Genomic DNA, 23,135 nt, shown 5'->3' on the forward strand with positions numbered 1-23,135 from the left:
ACTGTCTACAACTACAGCTCTAAGGGCTCTGACACCTTTTACTAACCTCTGTGGGATTTAAAATTTAGAAAAGGTTTAGGTGCTTATTGAACTTTCTCTTTTAAAGCCTGAAGAACTAATTTATCAACGCACGGACAAGGCTGCTGCTGCTGAGCTACAAGACAGGTAACAAAATACCCACAAATCCACAGGCAATTCATCACTAGACGCATAACAAACTTGAAACTCTCAGTTTGAGTCAATATGAAATATTATGGTAGTTAAGACTTTATGTCTACAGATACTAACTACAGATGTGATGTCTACATCCCATGGCTCAAATGAGGCATCAGCATAAACATGTTATGTGACATACAGGGGTGAGCATTAGTTCTCCAAAGACTAATTCAGGTTAAAGCTGAACATCCTGTAATTATGGGTCTTGTTGCACCCATGATAATGCTCGGCTCAAATATGCCTCATGTCGAATTAGTGGCTTGTAAGACTTTATCTAGTTTGTGAACCTAGTCCACAGAGAAGGCTGGTTAAAGCCTGTGTGAGTCATTGTAATTCCACTAATGCTGTACAACTGAACTTGCTCTCCCTGTTCCACAACTCTAAGAATGTTCAGATTGGTCCACACACTTATTAAATATTAAAGCAGGCTTCTGACACCAGATACACCATTCTACTTCAAAGCCACTGCTTCGTTCCCTTTGAATCAGTTTGTCAAATTATACAAGATTAAAGATGTGTTTGAGACATCATTGCTAGCAACACTCCTTTACTCCCAACTTCTCCATAAAGCCTTTGTGTGGGATCTCCATCTAGAGCAGCAGCTCTCAAGCTTCCTAATGCTGCGACCCTTTAATACAGTTTCTCATGTTGTGGTAACCCCAACCATAAATTTATTTTCACTGCTACTTCCTAACAGTAATTTTGCTGTTATGAATCAAATGTAAATATCGGTGTTTCCCAATGGTCTTACATGACCCAAAGCATTATTCAATCCCCAAAGCAGTCACCAGCTATGGGTTGAGAAGTGCTGATCTAGATGAACCAGCCTACAATCCCGAGCCTCATTGAATGGCTGCAGCATATTACTGACCATAATTTCTTACTCAAGTCCATCATAAAACCCAAAGATGAGTGTTTGGTGCTGAAAAGAAGTGAACCTACAGCTACTGAGCAATGGGAAGCTGCAAGGATCTCTCAGCTGTGCTAAAGATGGGCAAGAGGCTTAGAATCAACCGTGTTTAACTTGAATGCCACTCTTCCTTGCCTTGAGTCAAGGCAAACTGTCTCATCTATAAAATTACAATATCCTCTACAACAAAGTATTATTGTTGGAAAGCACTCAAAAAGTGTAAAAGACAGCACTGTGCCTAATAAATAATAGCTTAACAAATGGTAGTTTTCCTTCATTTCTTGTTTATGCCTATAAACCCAATGCAATGATAGTTGGTGTTTTAAAGGCAATTTTCAGGTAACTTTAAAAAACACTGGGTTACACAATTAATAGAAGGCATTAAGAACTTTATAAATATTGGAGATTCCTAACATATGCCTGGTTCTAATTTATCCCAATTTTACATTACCAATGAATAGAAAAATAAAATATTTTAGTATATAAAAATGTCTTGCTGAATGTATTCAACTTAGCTAGCCTTGTGTCATCAGAAGCATTTTATTCCTGTTTATTCTGTCTGTATGGATTTCCTGCTGCAATGCATATAATCTTCAAAAACAAGGATCCAATAATTACCTGTAAGTAGCTGCTAATCTGCCTGGGAAAACACCAGTAGCAAAAATGCATTCAAGCATTCGCCTGAACCCCATGCTGCATACAAATTTCATTTTCAACATAGGAAATATTAAGTAACAAAAAATATGAATAACTTTATTTTATGAATAGGGTTGAAAAAATACTAAAAGAAAAAATCATGGACTGGAGGCCACGCCACCTGACTCGATGGAACCGGTACTGTAGCTCTACCTTGCGCCACTTCTTACCTCTGCTGGAAAGAAGTCAAGGAGAAGATGTAGAAGACGACCACAGGGCCGAACTGCTGAGGCAGCTGGGAGACTACAGGGTAAGCACGAGTGTCTTGACCAGTGGTTTCTCTCATCCCCACACTACAAGTTATCCAGTAAGCATTTGGGGGGGGGCGACAGTACTTAACACAGTACTTACACAGACTCAGGAAGCACATATGTGAGGTACAAAACACCAAAGAAGAAACGGGAGTAAACGTTCTAAAACTCAATTATCCTGCCAACAAGACCATATGAAAAGCACTTCCTAGAACACCTCGTTGACGTATTAAACTCAACTGCACATAAAGGTGAAAAAAAACTTTTGGTTAAGTTTTGAGGGATATTTTCTGTTTTGTTATTTGGTTTTTGAGACAGAGTTCTCTGGGTAGCCTTGGCTGTCCTGGAACTCTGTAGATGAGACTGGCCTTGAACTCACAGATCCACCTGCCCCTGCCACCATCACCACCTGGCTTAAGAGTATAATTTTATACTGATTCATTCTTAATAAACATTCTCACTAATAAACTATGTATGCTATCTACTACCTGGTTTGTCCTATATAACTGGGTAATGAAAAGGCAAAAAACAGTATGAAAGCCAAAATGGGTGAGTCACTGAGTAAAATGCAGCTAACAACTAGCTTATCAAAATATTTTCAGTTCATCATAGTAAACTAACACTGGAAAATTATTCCAGTTCTCTGCAAGTCTTCCTTCACAACAACAAATGCTAGAACAAGCCCAAAGCAAGTGAGGGTATCTGTGTCACTATCCGGAGAGTTACTGTGATCGCACGCCCAGACCTGTCAACTAATCTTTGAGTCTGGGGTAGAGTGCATTGATTAGCTTACCTGGGTCTGTGGAAGTACAGGGCTAAGAGAGAACGGGAACCATGAACGACTGGTGATGCTATTACTGTGTCAGTAACTAAAACAAAAATATTAAACCATCGTCATTTACATGTTAACATATAGTAAACAGAGAAACAGAAATAATTTCATGGTTCTAAAGGTTTAATATTAATAATATATAATTTACACAAGGAAAATTTATTTTTCTTCAAACTTTACTCATGAGTCCAAATGTGTTCTTTCTCCTCAGTTCTCTGGATTTCCTCTTCATATGCCTTACTCTGAAGTGAAGCCTTTGATTGAAGCTGTGTACAGCACTGGAGTACATAACACTGATGTTCCTAATGTTGAGTTTGCTTTAGCCGTATACATCCACCCTTATCCCAAAAACATTTTGTCTGTTTGGATCTATGTTGCTTCCCTTGTACGTAACAGGTAATTTTTCAATGTGCTTTTTATATCACCTAAAGACTACTAGTATATTAAATTATATTTGGTATTATTTAAATTACAATGGGATCAAAAGAAAATATTATTTTGAAGTAATGAAATAAAATTATCATTATCTGTTTTCAAAGTGTGTCATGACACTCTGACCCGAAACACACGAGAGACTGTCTATGAGCACTAGCCTCCACACTCCGGCATTTGCTTCTGTCTGGATGTCACTGCCCTCTGTCCAGCGGAAAGGCAACCATAACTCCATGACCTAGTAAGTTAACTCTTTACAACTTGTTGCAAGGAACAACTCTGCAACATCAAATTTTGCAAATGCTGGGTTAGCTCATAAAGTTAATGGTATATTACAAAAAGCAAGGCAAGTACTTAAGCACATGCCCAATCATTAAAACAATACTGTACTGGGGTGAGCAAAGACCTATATTTAAATGTCCAAAGTGATTTTAAAAAACAAAAAACTAAGGCATAGCTAAAAATCCACACTTGCCTCTGCACAACCCAAACCTACAAACTCAGGTGCATGTACCATGGCACCATGGAACTTGCTCCCCACCCCTCACCCCCCCCCCACACACACGAGGGATGACAGGAAGATATTAAGTATGTAAATTTGTGTAGTGATATGGAAAGAGGTATGCAAAATAGGAATACCTAAGTCAGGACTTCTCAAAGGGCACGTGTTGCGCCAGGTTTGATTCCCAGCACTCACATGGCAGTTCATAAATATTCTTAACTCCAGTGTCCTTTACTGACCTCTACTGGCACTAGGCACACAGGCCACACGTACATACATGTAAGTAAAACACATATAAAATAAAAATTAAAAATCTAATAAAAAAATTTAAGGCATATAACAGTCTACCTGGCCTCCATCCGCTAGCTGCTTCAGCTGAGGTTCTTTTCAACCAAATTCTGACAACCAAAAAAAACTATTTGAGGCCAGCATGGTCTACAAATTGAGTCTAGGACAGCCAAGGCTACACAGAGAAACCCTGTCTCAAAAACAAATAAACAAAAAAACGATGCCTAATGAACTCTGCAAGGCAATGGCCTCCAACTGAGAACGCTGATGGAGCTTTCTTTTTCAAAGACAAAAAGAGACTAAGTATCCACTTTAACCTTTGCTTTAACCCACTACACCAAGTTATATTGCAGTTTTGTTGTTTAGTTTCTGCTCTGCGGCCCTGGTATGAACTCTCTGAGACAGTCGTCTGACTGGCCCCAACAGTTACAAAATACTAACACACAGACAAAGGAACACCATAGTTAAGAAGATGAACTTTGTATAAATCCTAGTTGTGCCATACTAGCAGAGTAATCATGGGCAGGTTAGTTGTTTACTTGGCCCACCAGGATGCTTAGAATAACCATATTACCCATTCCACTGCAAGCCAGCACATGCAAAGCACAAAGCTCACCTTGCATTATCAGATAACGTGAGCAATTCACACAATTGCTACAATTGCTACATTATCCTCAGATGGAAATCACAGAAACCCAAGTAAATTGAAACCAAGTATACAGTCTCATATTAAACTACTCCCTATATAAGAATGAAAAACAAGATAATGTGTACATTTTTTTAAAATCCATTACTTACAATTTCAGGAAGCCAGCTATTTAAAATTAATTTACTAAAGATAATATCCAACACCGTGGGGGGGGGGGGGGGGGGAGGTTGAGGGGTGGATCTCCTGTAAGGTATACTGCTTTCTGATTACTGAGGGACAGACTGTGTAATTTCAAGGTAATGGTAAGAAAATGAAATATACATTTACATGAGACTCAATTCTGAAGAATTTTCAGCTTGTTTTCTCAAAATGGTACCTGCTATCATCTTTACAAATAGGCTTTATTAAGTACTGTGAGAAATAAACACAGTAACTACAGTAGATCTTACAACACAGTCAAGCTACCTGCAGTTGTGTTTCCCCAGCTCTGCTCCTCTCCAAAGAGGCAGAAAATAAAGCCACAAAGAAGCTCCTCCTTCCACAGCTTTATTTGCACTTAAGAGGAAGGAGGAGGAAGGGGAAAAAAGAAGCTGAGTACTATTTTCTCTTTCGCGGCAAACAATTATAATAAATTTCAAAGGACTTTTAACTCAATATTTTGTATCTAAAACTGAATGTGTCTGAGTCATAATTTCATGGACACTCAAAAAAAATTTAGTAAACTTGGTTTGAGATTTAAAATAAAATCACAACACAAAAGATATTGCTTGGTAACGTTCTCAAAGTAGATTTTATTTATACATTTCTTCAAACAATTGTGGAATTTTTAAAAATCCCTCCCAATTTTGACAGTTTAGGAACAGCACTGAAACCAGGTGTCTAAAGCAAATACAAATAGACTGGTGCTTTGCTGCCTCACTGAGCTAACACCAAGAGGCCAATTCACTCTATGATCTTAAAGAATCTTGTTTCTAAGTGTGTTTGAGTTGGCCCCTGAGAACTGTTCAAATAAAGAAAATGTTAGGGGAAAAGAGATTATTTCTAAAATGTTCAATCTTTGAAAATAAAATTCAGAAATGTGTATTTGAAAGGATCTGCAAAATATGGTACTGTGTTTACACATAAAAGAACCAATAACCCCTAATGACTAAAATGCAAAATAACCTAAAATTACTTTAAATAGCATGGCATTAGTGATACTCTTTTTAAAGCATTTCACATAAAAGTAACCAAAAAGACTGTCCTCACCCTAACAAAAAAACAAACAAACAAGAAAACCTAATCCTTTTCTAAAACAAAAATATATTTGAAAGAAAAAAACAATACTGTACAGTTCACTGCTAAATTAAATTTCTGAAACTGTAAGAAATGGGGCCAACACAAGACACACCCAAATGGGGTTGTTAACACAAGACATGTGCTATAAGTAAAGTGCATGAAAGGAAGCCTGCTCAGCTAAATGAAGTAGACAAAGGTCAGGAGTCAAGGGTCATTCACCAGAGCGGCAGCAGGCTCGAAAACCACACTGCAAATTCTGGCATCCACTGGCGGTGTCAGCATGAGGACCTGTATGAAAGTAAAAAATACGTGAAAGGAGGAACTTCGTGGAGATCATGCAAAAAACAGTCCTGCCTACTACTCTAAAGCTGTTTTACTAGCAGCTCCCTGACATCACACAAGTAAAATCTTACAGAAAATGCAATAAAAATTCAGACACAAATTGCCAATAAGCAGTCAGATTTCATCTAAGCTATCCTCCATGGAAGAAGGATCATAGTAAAATCTCCCAAGAATCTTACAACCTAAGAAGAAAAAAAGGAGACAACCCACACAGACAAGACTGCTAAATAACAAATTCTCTGAGCATCTTTCCTAGAAACATAATTAAGAAAAAAAACTGAAACCCCATCTGAACTGTGACAGCTAAAGAATGCAGCAAAAAATGTCTAGAATAAATGTCATATTCAAACTTAAAACAATATACAATATAGACACAGCCTCAATGTATGTGTCATACTGAGCATTTGTAGACCTTCTGAACAAAAGCAAATGGCAGTTATACATCCCAAAACTGAATGACAAATGAGTGGTTAAACACCTAAAACATAACATTGGTATTCATTACAATAATGAACTTCTTGTGGAATAACTGGAATTTTCCACCAGCTGCACTGTGCTACCCAGGCAATAGATAAAAGTTCTAGATCTATTCAGAAACATAACTGAAAATTAGAAAAGTAACAAAGAAATTTCACAAAAGTTAGAGAGTGCTCTGAATAAAATGGTTCTTATAAGGAGAAACAAATGTAGAAAGGTGTGTCTAGCATTTCTAAGACACAGTGTTGCTGGTGCACTGAATTAATAATATACAGCAGCTGTTTACACTTCCACTAGGAAACGAAAGCTTACAATTGTGATACACAAAAACCAAACGGAAGACATGAAACATCACTACAGAACATGCGTATGTATCTAATGGACATAGATAATGATCTCATTATACCTCAGTGGTCCCCAGCTTAGCTCAGAAACCCACTCACATTATACTGCTTTATAAGAGCAGCTGTATATTGCACAAGAAGGTGACAACCCTTTAAGACAGTAATCATTATACTTGCAACTAAACATATAGACTACATGTGCTAAAGAAGTTAAATATTTCCTTTCATTCCCAAGAGATAAAGTCACTGAAATATAATATTCACATATTTCACTGTGTAAATGACAAATCATCTTTAAGAAAAACACTGACTCTGGTGCCCCATATTTGACCATGTCCCCTGGAGGGGGAGACCTGGTGGCACTCAGAGGAAGGATAGCAGGCTACCAAGAAGAGACTTGATACCCTATGAGCATATACAGGGGGAGGTAATCCCCCTCAGGAACAGTCATAGGGGAGGGGAGTAAGGGGAAAATGGGAGGGAGGGAGGAATGGGAGGATACAAGGGAAGGAATAACAATTGAGATGTAATATGAATAAATTAATAAAATATATTTAAAAAAAAACACTGACTTTTGTATTTATGTGTAGAATTGCAATTGATTGTAATTTCACTTATGTTGACATATTTAAGAATGGCATGCCTGGGATTAGCTTCAAATAAGAAAAATGGACATGACATATAATATGATTATGGGTACTAAAAGATTGGTCTCAAATTTAAGACTGTTGAAAACTAATGATACATGTTTGGAGGTTTAAAAAAATTCTCTATAACACTGGAATACTACAGGTCCATTTTTATCTAACAAAAATTAAAATCTTCCATTCTTGTTATATGCCAAGTGTTTTAAATTTTATAACACCCTATAGAGCAACATTTTTCTTATTTTTCCTTAAATAGGACACGAGGCTAAAATTAAGAAGACTCAGCACTTATTTGTAACCTGGTAAAGGAGGCTCCACTTTGAGATTCCTCTCCCTCTGTCAGCCTTTGACCAAGCTTTTCCTTGTAACCTATCTCCAGCTTTTCTATCAGTCCTCAGCCATCCCTTGCTTACCTTAGCTTCAACTGAACTGCCTCACTGCCACCTCTCTGCCCACCCTTTGAGCCTTAATCTAATTAATGCATAGATTGCTGAATCTCAGCAAAATGTACCTATCATTTATCAGTACATAATTATATTCTCAGCAACTGTCAAAGAAAAACATGAAAAATTTTAATTTTCCAAATAAAAGACCCTACACACACACACACACACGCAACATGTTTTTGTTTGCTTGTTTTTCTGTTTTTAGAGACAAGGTCTTCTGTCTTCCATGCTGTCTATAAGCCTCTAGGTTCATCTTTTACCTCAGCTTCCCTAGTAACTGGCCTACATACACAGCTCCATCCTGTCTACATCCATGCCCTTCTATTTTCAGTGACATAAAGGTAAGGAAGGAATATGATACTGAAGTCCATGGTGGCCTAAGAAAACAGCCAAAGCTAGAAGCAGCAAAGGAGACCACAGCGCTGGTTTTCAGGGGCACAGCAGAGGGGCCTCAGCAGCACAAGTGGTCAAGCACGCCTTCTCCCACTTGATTAACAATTCAAAGCATACTTCCCTTTAAATGTTTGACTTCTCACTAGCAAATTTCTGCCTCAATGTTGAAAAACAGGAGCCAAACTGTTACAATATATCAGGCTAAATTATAAGAACATAGGCTTTCCAGCGGTGACAAACTCCCTACAAGAACATGCATCTCGCAAAAGATCTCCTTCATCTCTCTCCAGAAGAGAAGAGGAAACACAAGAGAAAGCGCCTGGTGCAGAGCTCTAATTGCTACTTTATGGATGTGACGTGCCCAGGCTGCTATAAATCACCAGTCTTTAGCCACGCACAAACAGCAGTCTTGTGTGCTGGCTGGGCCACTGTTCTCTGTCAGCCTACTGGTGGAAAAGCAAGGCTGACAGAAGGATGTTCCTTCAGGAAGAAGCAGCACGAAAGTACCTGATTCAAGATGAGGGGGAACCACCCCAATAAATACATTTTGGATTTAAAAAAAATATATAGAAAAATTAAAGGTAAAATCTCATAATTGTTAAAGCAAAGAGTACTTTTTATATTTAGATGAAAAGAACTACAAAGGCAGTAGTTAATTCTGCTTATAGAAATGACATGTTTTCCCTTGGCTTTAAGTACTTTGTATTACTCATGCTGTGGGAATGTCTTCACTTACCTTCACTTACCTTTAACTCCTTTTTTAACTTAAATTAGAAACATAAGAGAGCAAATCACCTGAGACTGCCACCTCCAGAACTAAAAGCTAATCTACCTTAACTGCTAAATTATGCACAAACTGAAATGCAAATCTGCACGAGAAAGTTTACCCACTTTGCTCAAATTTTCTTCAGAGCTCTAAACTATGCCATATAACAACTATATTAATGATAAAGATTTATATAAATATTTCAGTGGAGACACCTTGCATATCCAAATCAAGTAACAAGTTTAAAATCATGGAGAATGATTCAGAAGAATCAGAATGTGTGTTTGGCATCAGAGCTCAGTACACTATCTTGCTCCAAGTAGTAATGGAGTCACTGATGGCTAACACCTTCCCCGATTTCTCTGCCAGCGCTTAGGCCACAGATCATTCTGCCTTTTCCTTCTCTGTCTAGTCTACAAGTCTGTTTGTCAGCATTAAGCTCTTTTAGCTAATAATGTGGTAATTACATATTTTCTTTTAACAAAATACAGTTTAAATTAATTCAAATATGTATGCTTCCTTATTATACTGAACTATGTACTAGATCATGACTACTTTTAAAAATAAAAATGGAAGTCCCTAAACCTTCACCAAGTATTTCCTGGACAAGCTGAGCTTTAAAGATATTGTCAATGGTGTGACCTTTTACAACTAGGCGCAATTCTAGCACCTTCTAAGTTGTCTGTATGTTCTTTTTCAGAAAACGTTGAGTCAACGTATTGCTTTAAGAGCAACTATCTAGAATTGTAGAAAATGTACTATATGAAAAGTTACCCTATAAACTTTAAAGCATTTCCATTTCTTCCAAATCATGTTCTATCAAGTTAAGAAAGAAAATTTAGAATTCTATTATTTTAAGTACTGTAAATACCTTTCAAATGTTTTTTAAAAAGTCAGATCTCTGAATTAAAGCTTCTATTGGAAATGAGAAATAAAAAAAAATACATTCTACAAAAGAGTAAGTAACTCCTTTGTAATTCTAATATATATGCAAAACAAATGAAGATTAAAAATAATATTGAGAAAGTACAAAAGATTTTAAGCACTTAACTTTTTCATCTAAATATTTTTCAAGAAGTTTAAAACAGTTAAGTACAAATTAGGTTGGTATATAATAAAATTGAGCTAAAACTGAACACTTCTCGCCAAAATATCTATCTCCGGTAAGCAAAACAAACTAGGTTATAAGATTTGTTTCCAAACACAACTTATACTGAAATTATATAGACGACTCAAATATAACATACAAATAAAATATCTTATTTTAAAATTACTTATTAGTCTTAAAATGCATCCTCTATGCCTTTGGAAGCTTTATCTTTAGAAGCTATACTTATTTTTGTTCTTTCAGATTACAAGTCTGTGTGTCAGTGTACATGAACATTGAGTGCATTAGCCACAGATCCAGAACAGGTGTGGGATCCCCTGGAGCTGGAGTTTCAGGTAGTTGTGAGCTGCCTCATGTATCTGTGAGGAACCTAACTCTTCTCCTATGTAAGAGCAATGTGACTCATTCATTTAGCCACTGAGTCCACCTGCCTAGCCCCCCACAGCTTTCTTTTTAATAATAAGCAAAATTTTCCACTCATGAACATATTTTATTTGTTCTACCAAAAAAAAAAAGCATTCATTTTGTGCATTGCTTGGTCACACTGCCAGCCAGTAAGAAAAAGCAAAGATAGGCTCTACCATGTTACTTTTGTCAAGAACACGTCAGCTCTTCCAGAAATAAGAGAGCTGAGATCTCATGTCTTCTCATTTATTTTAAGAGAAATTTAATTCCCAAACAATAGGAAATTTGATAACTTCTCTGCATGCTAAAATGTTATTCTTCTCTCTAGTGTCCCTGGCTCCTGTCAACTGTTCTCCCTGAGATAATTCCTTGTCTTCCCTCTCATTTGAGAATGAATTGGGCTCTCAAAATCAACAGTATAAAAAATAGGTGCATAAGAGAATGAAGCTATTTGAATTTGTTTCCAGTTACAAATACAGGATGGTTTGTTCTGTTTATTAATAATTGAGAAGCAGCTTTATTATGCTCTGAAAAATTCATTTCCTACTAAATGCACTCAAATGCCCAAAAGAGCAACAATATAACTTTAAAACGTATGTTCCAACAGACTCATTGAAGAACAGAATAGACATTTAAAAAGGAAAAAAAAAAAAAAAAAAAAGGAGAGTAGAGGAATGTTTAACTAATGGTATGTGGGAGTGTGGGGAATAAGATGGAGTCCTCACATGAACCAAGGATGTCCTTACATTACTGACACTACTTCCTGAATGCTAGGACTAATTACAGGCACAAGCCATAACTCTGGTTTTATATGGTGCTAGGGCTCAAACCCAGAGTTGTGCATCCTAGGCAAGCCCTCTTCTAACTAGCCACATCCCAAAGCCCTATTTCATGACTTTTAAATTGGTTCAGGAATCAACTGCTAAAACAGTATACAAATTCTGGTCACCTATGGCACCTCAGTCTTTTCTCAGTACTACACAATCTATATTCCTCAATCTTAAGGAAGATTACTATAAATTAAGGCATGGGGCTTCTGAGGATTTCACGTTTCGAAAGTCTTCCTTTGTCTATCTACTGCTCTAGATAAAGCAGTGCTATAAGAAAAACTAAGCCTGTCATTCCTCACAAATCAGCTTATCTAGAAAATCAATACTTTTAAGTTGTTAATAGGTAAGTGCTAGAACATTGCAGTGGAATTCTCAAAAACTTAGAATAATCTTAGTATTTCTGTAACAACTTGTCATCCTTAAATGATTTACACTCTTACAATCCTAAAAATCTGGTAGAATGGAAAAGAAACTTACCTCCAAGAAGTAAGTAAAAACATGTGGCATTTTGATTTTATTAAAAAACCAAATCATTTTAATTTTATTAAATTTAAAGGACTAAACCTGAAAGTAAGACAGTTTGTGCAATTAGAAATCTAGAAAGCAAACAAAAACTATAAAAATTATTAAAACTGCCAAAAAATGTTAAAGGAATTCTTCAAAGTACCTAGGTGTTAAAAGGCAAAGGCATTACCGTTAATGTTGTCACAGTAGTAAAAGTATTCATCATTTAGGGAAGGACATGCTGAGACCAAATCCTGCAGGCCTGCACCAGTTACAGTCAGGCAGCCAGAGAGGTTAAGGTGCTCCAAGTAAGGCAGCCCGCCTCCCAGAGTCAAAACCCTGCAAAAGAAATCACATGACAGTCAGGAAATAGTAAGCTTTCAAAATTTTAATATTGCTATAGCCCACTGGTATTTTGTATACCTCTCAACTTGGTAATAAGAAAAGTTAAGAATTTTTATAAAACACTGATAACTCACTTATCCTTAGGCAAGAATGTATCTTGAGACTCCAATAAAGAAGCATATGATACTTTTCTGCATAAGAACATTATATTAACGCAATTCTCACACTCACGCAAAAACACTGAGACCTACAGTTGTACTGTTCATTCTCCCATCAAACTGAGAATAAAACTTATCAAAAAATTATTGACGTCTAAAACCTAATTACCAGTTCTGCAATTTCCCCCATAACCTAGTGAAACCCAGTTTCCAACAGGGAAGTGAACTGAGCCACACAGAATGATAAGAATGGAAACCCAGTGCAGACTGATGACGTCAACCCGGATCAGACTGCGCAAAGTCTAATGCTAGGAGGTTAATTGTCAGCACATTTAAAACACAGTACAATTTGGGAAAAGGTTTCCAGGAAACAATCAGTCTTATCAGTCCAATTCCAGGTGTACAATAAAGGTTAAGGTGCGACTACATAGAAACTCTTTTACAAAGTCTACGTGACAAAGAGGGTGGGTTCTATAACTAAGCGGCCTAGAATCTAGTGTGGTCTCAGCAGGCCATGAAGCACATGTGACATCTCCCCTAAGGATGGTGATGGTCTAAGGAGGGAAGAGTCTGGCATAATCATGCTGGGGAATCTGAGTGAGGTCTGCCTCCCCAGACAGCAAGGTCACCAGATCTTTAACAAAATCCACTCTCAGCTTTCTGGATAGGATGCAGGTATTTGACCTTCATCACCTCAACTGAGGGGACACCCCTGTGTGATTAACTTTCCTGGTTCTCTTAGTGCTCCTCTGTGAGTACAAGGACCTCTGTGCCTCCAACAACCTAGTAATTCCTCTCCTGGGTATACACGCACAAGAGAAATGAAAACAGGTTTATACCAAAACTAGCATATAAATGTCCACAGCAGCGTTATTCACATCACACAAAAAGCAAAACACCCCAAATGACCACTGGTGAATGGTACCATAAACAGAATGGGGTATATCCATACAATTAAATGTTATACAGCTATGAAGTACAGATATGTTGTGACCTGCATAAAATTTAAATGCATTATGCTATGTTAAAAAAAAAAAAAAATCGCACTCGGGAGGCAGAGGCAGGCAGATCGCTGTGAGTTTGAGGCCAGCCTGGTCTACAAAGTGAGTCCAGGATGGCCAAGGCTACACAGAGAAACCCTGTCTTGAAAAACCAAAAAAAAAAAAAATCAAACCTTAAATACTACCGCTTAACAACAGGTAAGCTCACAGAGATGGCGGATAGATTAACTGGCTGCTAGCAACTAAGGACAAGAATTGGAAGTACATGGTTTTTATATTGAATATATTAAAAGGGGGAATTCATGATGGTAAAAATAATACTATCTAAATTCATTTCCATGTTTAAAAAGAAAACCTATTACATTTAAGTGTAAAAGCCACAGTAGAGATTAAAATATCAAGAATAAAGTTGACAATGTCAAGTTGTTATACAAAGATAATTAAAGGAATATAAAACATCAAAAGTGGAACTGGATAAAGAGATAAATTAAGAAGCTAATATACCAAAAAAAAAAAAAAAAGAGAGAGAGATTAAAAAAAAAGAAACTACTATACCAAATTTCGTTTTAAGATTAACGCAGTTATAGTAAATTAGGAGCCAATGTAAGAAGCAAACTACTATGGAGATAAGAAAGAACTATGCATCTTTGCAGTTTTTTGAGACTGATTTTTTTATTTTAATTTTATTAATTTATTCAGATTACAACTCAATTGTTATCCCATCACTTGTATCCTCCCATTCCTCTCTCCCTCCTGCTTTCACCCTACTCCCCTCCCCTAGGTCTATGACCGAGGGGACCTCCTCCCCCACTATATGGTCATATTCTTGCTAATACTGACTACCCTAGAAGTCATTGTGCAAAATAAGCTGGCAGTGAATAGCAATTTCCCATCTACTTCCTAAGAGTTGAGATTACCGGCATATGCTGTCACGACTGGCCAGAATTATGGGAATTACTGATACGCAGAGAGGATAATGGATGGTAAAGATTGGAAAGACATTTTTTAAATCCATCCTATTTTACATTCTAATTTTAAAGGACTCTTTCCCACCATTCTGCCATCTCTATATACTTCAGATTAACAATGGTAGTAGTTCAGAATCTATGTGGTTTGACAGGAACAAATGAACTTTTTTTAGACAGGATTCTGAGCCAAAGACAGATGGTCTGGAATTCAAAATTCTTTTGCCCAAGCCTAAGTGCTAGGATTAACTGGCCCAAGGAAAGTCTTTAAAGAAGAAAATGCTTAAAATTCACTAATTCATAAAGTCTAAGAACCTCAGCAGTTCAATATGCACTGTTGGGTAGTCTAAAAAAGCTCAAAGTGTCTGAATGCTAAACAAACCTAATGAAATGTAAAATGTTATACAAATACCTAAATCGGCCATCTATACAATCACTGGCTTTACTGACCCTTAGTGGAAAAACAAACTATGAATACAAACCAACAATTATTATACCGTATGATGAATACTCTGCTGGAAACACACAAAATAGTCTACAGAAAAGGTTTCTCATATTGGCATAATGCTATATACTATTAGACAAATGATGAAATGAATTTAGCCAGTAGTAATATGTTTGGCTGGTTGGTTGGTTTTGGGTTTTTCAAGACAGGTTTTCTCTGTGTGGCCCTGGCTGTCCTGAACTTGCTTTGTAGACTAGGCTGGCATCAAACTCACAGAGATCCTCCTGCCTCTGCCTCCGAAGTGCTGGGATTAAAGGTGTGAGCCACCACACCAGGCTCAATAGTAATGTATTGCAAAAAGAAAACACAACTATTAAAGACAAAAGAAGCACAATACCATAGAAAATGAGAAAATAGCCCCATAGGGCTAAAGTGAAGTATGTATGTATGCGGATGCCTCTGTGTGTGCGTGTGTACATGTGTGTGTGTGTGTGTGTGTGTGTGTGTGTGTGTACATGCCTACGCGTGCATGTTTTGTAGGGGCAAGGATGAGAATAAGAAAAAGTAAAGGGATATCAAAAGCTATAAAATTGGTTTCAGCTGTTTTTTAGCCAAAGGTAATATGACTTGATGAAAGACTAAGAGACAGAGTAACAAAGAGCAAGAAAATGTATTCTGGAAAGATCTCTCTCTCTTTTGAGTCTTGTCATACATGCTCAAGTATACCAGACACAGGCTGAAACAACAAAAAGACAAATGAATAATAAATTCTGCCCTCAACAAGGGAAAGAAGCATTTACACAATTAATAAAGCATACAAAATATTTCACACTTAGAATCCCTTACAAATATTTAATAGCGCTGACAGAGCTAGCCGACGCAACTGTGATACACCACAGAGGGAGGCAACACTCTGTCCCATCTTTGACCTATGCAGCTGCATTATATTGTCTTGGAACCAAAAACAACTGCTGCTACATGCCCTGCTCCAGAGGGAAGTAGTCATGGCATCCTTCCATCCCTGAGGCTCTGTGATCAGACAGTCCTCCCTGATGGTGGCTCATTATTCTCAATTCCCAGGGAGTCAATGCTCTAGCTGTCATGATTATGCCCTATTCCTGAGATGAAGCAGCATCATGCCTACAGAGGAACATATGGTGCTGACAGGTGCTTCAGGGTCACTGACATTAGTTTTCGTTTTATTTTTTAATGTTACTTTATATATATGAGTGTTCTGCCTGGGTGTATGTCTGTGCACCATGTGCATGCCTGGTACCTGTAGATGCCTGCAGAGGGCATCGGATCCTCTGGAAGTAAAGTTATGGACAAATGTGAGTCATGATGTACAAAAATGGGGGTTGAACTCAAAAGTGCTTTTAATCACTGAGTCATCTCTCCAGCTCCAGACACCAGTTTTTTGACCCATCTGTAACCAAGTCGGCCTCAGAGATTGACCCTCTTCAAAGACTCAAGTGTCACATAGGTTTCTGAGATCAAAAGCTCAGATACTGATTCTAGAGCTGCTTTCAGAACCTGCACTGTGTCTGCTTCTACAAGATACATCAGACTGGAGAAAAAAAATGACAAAGTCAAATGCTGTCCTGGTAGGTCTCTGGAAGGCTTTATGCATGAATAATGGGTCATAAAAGGGTGAAAGAAGAAATAAATGACAGAGTAGTATGAATGAAAACGGTTGTGCTGTTTTAGGGGTAGTTATCCTCTCTATGGTAATCTCTGTCATTTCTCCCCTACAAGAAGTATACTGAAGGACAAGCTTAGTCACTCAACTCAGGGCATCTGAGCAGCTAAGTATGGCCTATGGAGAGGCAATGGGTGTGTTACCCTCCTGAAGCCTGTCAAGAGTCCAGAAGCCAGCGCCAGGGCCAGGCCTAGGAACCAAGTGCACAGCTCTCCTCCCTGTATCTTATCCTGCACAAGAGCAAGCAACATAAGCTGGCCCTGCCAAAGCCATGGGAGGTAGAAAGATAGCCAGCATCCCTACAGCAGCACTCTAGGATAAGGACACAGGGTGACCCATGAACAATGTGGCTACCCACAGCTTAAGTAAGATAGTTCCTATGTTCACACTCTAGGAGTCAGCATTGTATTTTGATGGAACAATTAACACATAATGGAATGTTTACATGCTATATGTAACTTACTTTTAGCTGCTGCATTCCAAGACCAAATGGCACTTACTTAGAATGAATGGCAGTGGGCCTTCAGAGATGCTAACAGTATCTGTGAAAGAGTTTCACTATATGATGCTACCTTGAGATTCTAACATATTTGAAAAAGCATCTGGAAAAATAGCATAAAACAGTAGAGTGTGAATGCAATGAATGGAAATAGTGGCATAGGTCTATCATCTCAGCACTTGAGAAAGAAAAGACAGGAGCATCAGGAATTCAAGGCCAGCTCTGGATAAACGGCAAATCCGAGGTCAGCCTGGACTACCTGGGATTCTGGATCTAAATAAATCCCTTACTCTCCCACATCTGTACCTCCACAAAACAGAGACAAAAGCAATTTGAAGGAAGGCACTTTACAGAGAGAGAGAGAAAAGCACTCTTAAAGTCACAGTACCAGAAATGGGCTACCTCTCTATGCTTTGGCAGCCAGGGAGGCCACCGCTATTGTTTTGTTTAAATACATGTGATGTGCCTATAAACCTCATTCTACTAAACATTTGTGTTTACGTCCAGAGATTATAGTGGCTGTCAATCTAAGTCATGAAGAAAAACTTTTAAAGCAGGTTTTTCAGAGACTCGGAATTTTTCAAGATGTTGAGATTAAGTGACAGCTGCTGCTGTAGCAGGTGGTGTAATGAATGCTGAGCAATGAATGGAGGCAAATCATGAGAGGTCTTTACAGCCCTGTAGGTACAGGAGTTCAAGGAGAGGACGCTTGTATACTATTTCTCCTAAATTCAAACATTCTCTCCTAGAGGGAAAAGCTCAGAAAACTCTGTACTCATAAAACTAGACTCAGGAAGTTCACCACACTTACAAGACTCAGCTCAGGATTCACAAAGCCCTTTCCCAACATCACACAAGCAGTAAGTAACTGTGGAGGATGAAAATAACTTTAGAACTGTCTTACAGGGAGCTGTGGGTGCAGCTTTTGTGATTCATGCTGACCTTTTCAGTGATACAGCTACCTTTAAAATTCATATTTAATATCAAAAGACTCTAGAGAGCCAATCTTAACTAACACAAGTTGGAAGACAAATTTCTATTTCTAAACTTATTATAAAGCTACAATCATTGAAATAACAGTCATTTCTACTTATGTTAAAACACTATAAGTTTAGTAAAAGCAATTGGATAAGCAAACGCATCCAAACAGGAAAGTTATAATCAAAATGATCTGTTTATAAAGGAGTTAGGGGTATAGCTCAGCTTAAGAGCACTTGTCTGACATGTCCAAGGTCCTGGGTTAGCTCAGCAACATTGGGAAAAAGGGGACACAAAAAAAAAAAAAAAAAAAAAATCACAGACAAAATATAAAAGCTAACAAATTCAACAAATAGGAATAAACAAACAAACACACACAAAAAAAATCAATTCCATTTCTAAGCATTTGCCCATCTTGGGGTATACACAAGCACTTCTCCACCCAGGTGAGAGTGTTGTTGGTCTCTGGGAAGATAAGAGACAAAGCGTATAACAAAGTCTGTATCGCAATATCTCCACTTCAGCCAGGGGTGCGGGAAAAGGAGATTTTCTCTGTAAAAAGTGTTACTGCTCTTTTAGCTGGCTGCTAGTACTAAGTCGGAAGGCAGCAAGAGTCCAACCTGCGTTGGGCCAGTCAGACAGCTGCTTTGGGAACAGCGGGCAGCTTGCTCCCACAGATGGGCACATGGCAGGTGGAGCAATGCAAAAGACAGTGGCAGCTAGCCACACTAACTTGCTGGTGAACAGCAGAAGCTTGCATGGCTGGGTGAGCACTAGCAGTAACTGGGGAGGTTCTGCAGCGAATGCTTGGCTAGCAGTCGAGCCCAGGGATCCAGTGATGAATTCTATGGCGAGAAGGGAGGCTGGCCCCCTTTCTCCCAGTGCTACAGCTAATAAACAGCTAGCCTCAGATGTTCTTCAGTGAAATAGATGGTGCTTGCCCATTTATTTCATGTGAAACAGGGACTTGGGCAGTAGGGAGGGGTTTTGAGGATGAATGCACCTCATTGACTGGGATGAGGATGCTGGCAATGCTCTATTTGCACGGGAAAAGATAACAGGTGACAAGCTCATGGGACTGACCACCTGTAGCCACCTGGCGGGGGGGGGGGGGTGTGCCACAGGCTCCTGAGGCAGGCACTGAAACAGGAGAAAGCTTTGTCCCACACCTTCCATTCTCAGGATGAAATTTTAAATCTCAAGTTTGAGATTTCCGGAGTTTGAACACACTCCATCTCAGCAATTCTGGGCCAGTTCCTCTGGAGGCACAGTCCATGAACCCCACACACCTACAACCCCAGAACTTGGGAAGCTGGAACAGAGTTTGAGAAAAGCCTACATGGTAAAACCCTGTCTCAAAACCAAATTATTTTCTATACACTGGCAATGACCAATAGAAAAAGGAAATTAAGAAAGCAATTCCATTTACAGTAGCATCATAAAACATGGAATTTAGTATCTGACTATTTCACTGCACTACAAAAAGGGGGATCAGGGCAATCAGTATACTACGCTGAAGATTGTGATTAGGGGCTGCATGTCACACAGCTGAGCTAGAGATCTTACCTAGCATGCACAAAGCTCTAGGTTTTGTCTCCAGCAGTGCAGAACTGGATGTGCTGTGCCTGCATGTATGTATGCAACAACTTTATACCTGGTACGTGTGGAGGGCAGAAGAGAGCGCTGGGTCACCTAGAACTGGAGTTACAGAAGATTTCAAGCTCTCTGGGTGCAGCAAAGTAGGATTGCAGCAAATATGAGGGTACTGGGTAGATAGTGAGACCTTGGCTCAAAAAAGCGGCAAATGCTACCTTTAACCTCACCCCTTAGGAGACAGAGCTAGGTGGATCTCTGAGTTCAAAGCTAGACTGGTCTATATGGCAAGTTCCAGGCCAGCCAAGGTTACTTATAGAAAATTTAAGTAACAGCAGCAGCAGCAGCAGCAAGGAGTGCTACAGATCAACAGCAACTTGGGTTATAGGCATTTTACAGCTATAAAAATCATGCCAAACTACAATAAAGTCCTCAATACAAAATTTACTTCTATAACATGTCCTTGAGACTATAACCTAGACATCTCCCCATCAAAATATGTTCTAAAAATGTAATGTGGCCAATTAGTAAGGGATTGAACTTCTAGATATATATTCTTCTGTTTCACAATCTATTTTAACGACTAAAATGAAACTTCATGTTGGTATCAGAACAACTGTTAGTCCAATATTCTTAACAAACCTTGGCTAACTTTCTTTTGTTTTTTTGTTTTGTTTTGTTTTTTCTTTTGCTATTTTGTTGTTTGTTTGTTTGTTTGTTTTTGTTCTGTTTTTTTCAGGACATGGTTTCTCTGTGTAGCTTTGGCTGTCCTAAACTAACTTTGTAGACAAGGCTGGCCTCAAACTCACAACAATCTGCCTGGCTCCTTGGCTAACTTTCTTGTTTAAATAAATCAGGTGAGCTGGGCGGTGGTGATACACGCCTTTAATCCCAGCACTCGGGAGGCAGAGGTAGGTGGGTCCCCGTGAGTTCAAGGCCAGCTTGGTCTACAAAGTGAGTCCAGGACAGCCAAAGCTACACAGAGAAACCCTGTCTTGGAAAACCAAAAGAAAAAAAAAAGTGTGTCCAGTTCCTAATAACTACAGCTGATCACTTACCTGAGACCATGGTCTGTGATCTGATAACATCCAGACAGGCTGAGGAACAAAAGTACTCGTCCAGTCTCTTGGTCAGACTTTTCATTCCCAAAATAAATTAAGTCTTTTCCCCTGGGCAATGTAGTCCTTAATGCTTTTCTACATGTTGCAGAAGTTGCTGGGAGTGTAGACATAGTTCTTAGAGCTGTCCCTGTGCAACAGAATGAATGGCCACAATATGCAAAGGCTGGAGAAGCACAATGCTGCTGCCAACAGACACTAGTCCTTAAGCCCACGATGTCCTTACTGTAACAACCAGATGATGAACAGCCAAAGTTGGAGGCTGTTTCCATCACACAGAGACTTTCAACGTTTCTGTGCCTCCATTCTACAGCATCTTCAATGTCAGCCAAGTCTTCAGCATCCAGCACCCACACGTGCGGAGCCGCGAAGCTTTCCGAAGACACTGGTGTAGTCCAAGTATGTTCACTGTCTATTTCTTCACCAACGCCTTTGTCAGCTAAACTGTGCAAACAGGCATACTGCTTGGTGGACTGTGTGGTATTGTCTTTATCTGTCCATGGAGTAGAAGCCTTGCCTGCACTTTTCAAAAAGCCGCTCTGATGAGATGTCAGAACTCCAAGAGCTCTAGAAATCTTCTCTAGAGCCATGTCTGTGATTTTTTCACATCCAGACAGATCAAGATGCCGAAGACTCTGGCAGCAACCAAGCCAAGACCAACTACAAGAGGGAACAAGACCATTTAAATTCCTCAAAAGCATTAAATTATATATACACAGATGAGCATTAGAATTATTTTAAATACAAAATCATGACTTAAACATTTCTAGAATTTAATCAGGAGATATTTTAAGTGCTAAATAAAAAAACCAATACTAAGGATAAAAAAAAAACCAATACTAAGACAAGTAATTAAAAAACAATTATTATTTGGGAGAAAGAAATGGATAAGAAAGGCTTAAATTTTCTGTTCAAAGTAAGCGGTTATAGGCGAGTCAGCACATAGGTGACAGATTAACCACTGCATAAGGAAGATACAGAAGAAACAAACTCTAGAAATAGGTAGAAGAACCTCCTCTGCCTCTGAAATAGGATATGTCAGAATTCAGAAGAAAAGGGAACTAAAATAAAAAACCTAATAGTCTCCAAGGAAGAATCATATGCGTGGCTTGAACAAATTGGTACTGAACCACAAAACAACGAATTAAAAGAGAGCCTTGCCAAAAGGCACTTAAAAGCTGGAATAAAAACCTTGAAAACAGGTAATACTGACCTAACCAATTACACAAAGCAAGGTTCATAAGCCTGGATAAGACATACAGATGGCAGTACTGATGTTCCAGATCAGCTGCCATATGTGAACAGCAGAGAAAAACTTGAGAGGGCTCTAAGAAGTTTCGGCCATACATGGCAGAAATTTAGCAGGAATATAGAGCAGTATGCGTAAACAGCATTATGTAAACAAGAAAATAGCGAATATTTTTGCTGATTCATAGTCAGAATTTATTTTATTTATATATTTAAAAATAAATAACCTGTCAAATGCAGAATCGGAAATGTCAGTCTGGGTAAGATCCAGATGTTCCAGGTTAGGACAAAGCTCTAAAATCTGTCTCACCTAAGAAGGAAAAGAAAGTCGCTGTGAAGACTCATGGGAACTTTAGTTAGATCAGCAGCAGACGATGCTAAATATAGCCCAGTGGTTTTTCCTAAGTCTATATGCATACTGGGGAAAAAACACTCAAAGAACACATTAAAATACCACATCAAATTTATGTGGAGGCCAGAAGTTAAGCCAGGGTGTCTTCCTCCATCTATTTTTCTGAGACAGAATCTCTCACTGAACACTAAGCCCAGAAGTTCTGCTGGTGCAGTTGTAAAACAAGTCCCAGGAATCTCTTGTCTCTGCATCCTTTCCCCTGGTCCCTGCACTGTGGTTACAGATACATGCCAGTTACACATATCTGTACATGCTCGGGTTCTGAACTCAGGTCGTCATGCTTGCAAGAGACGCACTTTACCAAATGAGCCATTTACCTCTCCAGTCCCTGGGCTCAAATTTCTAGTAATTTTCTTAA

General features: G+C 38.6%; 3 protein-coding genes across 3 annotated transcripts in view; 2 read left to right on the forward strand and 1 right to left on the reverse strand.

Moving 5' to 3' along the window:
* The window catches only part of Cc2d2a (coiled-coil and C2 domain containing 2A), a 75,464-nt gene extending 71,877 nt beyond the window's left edge, over positions 1-3,587 (forward strand). Inside the window, exons 33-35 of the mRNA XM_051164889.1 lie at positions 107-165; positions 1,895-2,072; positions 3,117-3,587. Of these exons, the coding sequence (XP_051020846.1) occupies positions 107-165; positions 1,895-2,072; positions 3,117-3,305 (426 nt within the window). The 3' untranslated portion in view covers positions 3,306-3,587. The remainder of the gene's footprint in view (positions 1-106; positions 166-1,894; positions 2,073-3,116) is intronic.
* Positions 3,588-6,044: 2,457 nt separating this feature from the next.
* Positions 6,045-23,135, reverse strand: part of Fbxl5 (F-box and leucine rich repeat protein 5) — a 40,666-nt gene continuing 23,575 nt past the window's right edge. The window contains exons 8-11 of the mRNA XM_051164870.1: positions 22,593-22,675; positions 21,058-21,777; positions 12,507-12,655; positions 6,045-6,342 (exon numbers count right to left, since the gene is read on the reverse strand). Coding sequence (XP_051020827.1) covers positions 6,266-6,342; positions 12,507-12,655; positions 21,058-21,777; positions 22,593-22,675 — 1,029 coding nt within the window. The 3' untranslated portion in view covers positions 6,045-6,265. The remainder of the gene's footprint in view (positions 6,343-12,506; positions 12,656-21,057; positions 21,778-22,592; positions 22,676-23,135) is intronic.
* Positions 8,900-9,214, forward strand: LOC127205482 (40S ribosomal protein S27-like). The gene has a single exon (XM_051164685.1). The coding sequence runs from the start codon at positions 8,957-8,959 to the stop codon at positions 9,212-9,214; it is 258 nt and encodes an 85-aa protein (XP_051020642.1). The 5' UTR covers positions 8,900-8,956.

This window comes from Acomys russatus, chromosome 22 (assembly GCF_903995435.1).
Source record: "Acomys russatus chromosome 22, mAcoRus1.1, whole genome shotgun sequence".
NCBI lineage: Eukaryota > Metazoa > Chordata > Mammalia > Rodentia > Muridae > Acomys > Acomys russatus.

Coding starts and splice junctions, on each gene's coding strand:
- LOC127205482 (XM_051164685.1), top strand. CDS start 8,957: ATGCATCTCGCAAAAGATCTCCTTCATCTCTCTCCAGAAGAGAAGAGG.